The sequence below is a fragment of the Belonocnema kinseyi genome, chromosome 3 (genome assembly GCF_010883055.1).
Source record: "Belonocnema kinseyi isolate 2016_QV_RU_SX_M_011 chromosome 3, B_treatae_v1, whole genome shotgun sequence".
Lineage (NCBI taxonomy): Eukaryota > Metazoa > Arthropoda > Insecta > Hymenoptera > Cynipidae > Belonocnema > Belonocnema kinseyi.
Genome location: NC_046659.1, coordinates 37,551,176 through 37,555,261, shown reverse-complemented (window position 1 = coordinate 37,555,261; position 4,086 = coordinate 37,551,176). Strand labels below are relative to the sequence as shown.

Here is a 4,086-nt window from a genome sequence, read left to right as displayed (position 1 = left end):
CCCCCCCCCCCCCCTCCCCACACACCGTTGCACCCACGTGGACTTTTTCCATAACCCACCCCTTGAAAACTGTCCACGTGGTAGATCGACGGCCTCTATGGAACATGTCCTTTGAAACAGTTTAGTTTTAAAGTATTAAATTTAAACCTCTTCAGTCTTAAATCTCTCAATCTTTGTCATTCGTGTCCAAATAGAAATACAGATTTTAATGCGTTGACAATTTCAAATTAGGATAGTTCAATTTCATATAGAAATATTCAGACTTAGAGTATATTATGGCCATTAACAAGCAGGTCTTAGGAAAAAGTATTTAATTGTACTTTCAAGAATTGTAATGTCATTTAAAATGGTATCATATAAAAAAAGAGAAAAGATTATTTTTTATAAAAAAAGTTCGAAACAAATTATTTACCTAAAGCAAATGTTATAAAAGCAAATAAAATTTAGAGAACTTGATAAAAACTACTTCGATGTAAGTAATTTATCATATTTTTGTTCAAAAAATCTATGGAATCATGAAAATTGGTAAAACGGTTGGGACTTAAATTTCTGAACATTTTCGCAATGACACTAATCATTTCTTTTTCATCTAACTCACATGAACTATTTTATTAAAATCGATGAAGAGTTGGTGTAACTGTTGCAGATCATTTTGTAAGGAATTCCAAGCATACAAACAGGCTTTTTGTCTTTCTAATTCTTCGTGTTCATCCTGCAGTTGGATATATTTGTCGCTATGAGAGTCATCCGCAATTTGACTTTCATCTTCGGTTAAAGTGGAATTTTGAAATGGTAGCTTCAATTCCAATTCTGTTGTACATCAAGGAAAATCATTATTTAATACTTACAATCTGATTGGTCAATGTTGTTTATTAAATTCTGCAAGCAGGGTCCATCCATAAATTACGTAAGTGCGAAATCTTATGTCCATGTTAAATTTACATAGGAATCGTTAATAAATTACGTGACGCGTGTAGGGGGAGGGGCTTTAAGTCTATCGTGACAGTTTGTTAAAAAGGGGGCAAGGGGGCCGTCCGCTGCATTACGCTCAATGCTATAACAGCTTCATTTATCTACTCTAAAAAATTGGACTTATGTCCTTTAAAACCGCCAATCAAATAGTTCCCTTTTAAACGATTTGCCCGATCTTTGTTTCCCGCCTCCTTTATAATTTTCTGAAAGTCAACAAAGCTCACAAATTTCTGAAGATAAAAGGAAATTCCAGAATTTATTTATAACACAAACGTTCAAAAACACAATTTGCTGAGAATTTTTCTCTCAATACAAAAATATTTCATAAGACATAATATGTCCTTCGGTAAATAATGGCATAAAAAGACAAATTTGCTCTAAATGTGGTCTTTATATTGCAGCTATAAACAGATTGCAGTTGTTCGGGAAAAACAATATAGTTTTGATAGACAAAAGATTTGGTTTAGAAAACAGTTCTGTTGTATTGTAAAAAGTTATGGAAGCAATATTTGTTACATTTTGTGTTGAAGTTTACGACAAAGTAAATATGAGGGGGAGGATCCTAAGATGTGTCACACAATTGTGAAAGAGGAGTCTGAGATACGATTAAGGTTTGTCATGCAGAAGGGAAGGGGGTCAAAAAAGGCCGAAATTTGCGTCACGTAATTGATGGACGCTTCCATACACTATATAAGAAAAAGCCTTACGATGGGGGGAGGCGTGTCGAAAATTCAAACAAGAACCCTTACGTAATTTATAGATGACCCCTAATGATTATTTACAAATTTTAATGCGCAATCCCGAAATATACGATAGCGTGAGGCGATATGGGTATAGGGGGTAAGATAAGCCACTCGATTATTTCGTAGGCAATCTCTTTTTTGTAACTGATTTTTGTACAATATCAAAAAGAACTTTATCAAACTTATTTTTAACAAATTTTCATCCAACGTTGAATAAAATCGAAAAAAATAAACCAAAATTGAAATTTCCAGAGCTGCATTCTGCTATTTTTTATTTGATTGAAAAAGGACAAGATTCACTCAAAATTAAACATTGGATGGAACGGGCTACTGTTATGAGGCAAAATGAACCTTCTCCTCCTATGCATTCATCCAGGGGTAGCCGAGATCCATAGGTGCAGCCTGACGCATCCTCGCCTGGCGATCCTGGTTTTATTTTCGACGGAATACTGTCAAAAATATATAACCCCTTGAAAGAAAATCTTGCAAGGATTCAGTTCGAAAATCTAAACCTATTGGGACCTTTTCTTCTGCTGTGAAAGAAGTAACTCTTTGAGGTACTTCAACTAAGGTAAATGATGGGGATATTTCTTGATAATTTTGTATCAAAGCTGAGTAGATCCCAACTATTGGCCTGGGGTCGATGGTAGATACAGGATCTACCTTTAGAGACCCCTGCATTAACCTAATTTCTTTGTGCAGCAGTCAGTAGGTTAGAATGCAGTTTTTCTTTGTATTTACTTCTGCAACGTGTTAATTGTGATTCGAATGGCGTAATCTTATAAATAAAAGATGAGTCGACAAAACTACTCAGAAAAAAGTATGAGGTAATTATATATTTTTAAGGATTCTTTTTTGTAATTTTAAGCGCGATTTTACTGATCATTTAAGAGTAGCATCTACTGCGCACGCAGTCGCATGTACGATTCTTGTTCAGTAGAACGCACTAACCTTCAGTATCTTCTACTGAACAGGAATCGTACGTGCGACTGCGTGCGTAGTAGAAGCTACTCTTCAGCGACTAGTGGAATCGACTAAACACGCGTTCAGTAGATTCTAATGTCGCAGTGGCCCGTCCATAATTTACTATTTCGTTTAGTAGCTCCAACCCTTACAAGGGTGGGAGCCACTGAACTTTTTTCTCCGTGTATGTAACGCAAAAAAAGATCACGAATAGTTCGAATGCTGGTTTATAAAATAGCTTTTGGTTATCCGTAATTTCTCTAATCTAATCAGTTGCCGGAACTGTAGATAACTTTAAATTAATTTTCCCTCGTTTTCTTGACAAACACATCTCATGTAAATAAAGTGCGAAACGACTGATTTTTAGAAGTCTGAGGACATTATGTGAAACGAGCCATGCGGTTTAAAGTTTTTGTGGGAGTAGTGCATATCAAAGCTCAGACTGCAGTGGCATTTAAAAGGAAGGTCGTACATTTAAAATCGAAGACTTTCCTGTATTTTCATTTACTGAGGGGTACTTATTTATGGCTTTTGTTAATTTTGAAATGAGTTGTGGTTGTGGAATGCTATTAGAGACTTTAAATTGTTTTTTGATTACTGGACCTTAAAAGCCCATGCTAAGAAAAAACAACTTATTGTAATTTACCTAAATATAAATTGTTTTTCTACTGCCTATTTGTAGAGTTATTTAGGGTAGAGGTTATAATTAAGGTTTACAAAATGTATGAAAAATATGTCTAAGGTATGATTTCCTTTTATAATACTCTAATTCGATAATACTCTCACACATAAATAATACATCATTCCGCCCCAATAATTTGCTGATCCTACCCCAGGCATGGGGAGATATGAGCCAAGCGCACTACTTTTTTACTTTCGATTTTAATCCCGCATATACTTTTTATTTACTTTTATCTTAGCAAAATTATTAATACAAATGTTTCCTGAATATACATATACATATACATGTGTGTGTGTGTGTATATATACATGACGACTAAGTTTCAAACAATAAATTACAGATTCAGATGCTGACATGAAAAAGAGAACTATGCCCATCTCACCCGTCGCTACGTTACTCTTTCGTTTCATTTTAAAAATTCTTAAGGCTGTTGGACTCAAACGCTAAACTTCTAATTCAATCACCTCACTTTGTTAGATAAGTACTATAATAAAACATTATTTTGATGCTGAACGGTGCTCCTTTTAATAATAGAAGCATGTACGCAAAGGGAAAAAGTCTTTGATTCTAACATTTTTGCGTGAAATTTTTGCTAGACCTGGCGGCCTAGTGGCTGCCATGTTCCGTATTTTCGTGTACAACGTTACCGGCTGATGCCGTTGGAATTGATTGTTAAAATATATTTTTTTACATCTTTTATTATTAAGCTTTGTACTTAAACGTAGT

The 4,086-nt window shown here is 34.7% G+C and overlaps 1 protein-coding gene across 3 annotated transcripts in view; it reads right to left on the bottom strand.

Annotated features, from left to right (window-relative positions):
• LOC117169023 (syntaxin-17) overlaps nucleotides 1-4,086 on the bottom strand; it is a 21,507-nt gene that overhangs the window by 16,398 nt on the left and 1,023 nt on the right. For all 3 annotated transcript variants that reach the window (XR_004466601.1, XM_033355079.1, XM_033355080.1), the window contains exon 3: nucleotides 599-810. Coding sequence is in view for 2 of the 3 variants with exons in the window: in XM_033355079.1 (XP_033210970.1) it covers nucleotides 599-810 (212 nt within the window). In the remaining variant the exon portion in view is untranslated. The remainder of the gene's footprint in view (nucleotides 1-598; nucleotides 811-4,086) is intronic.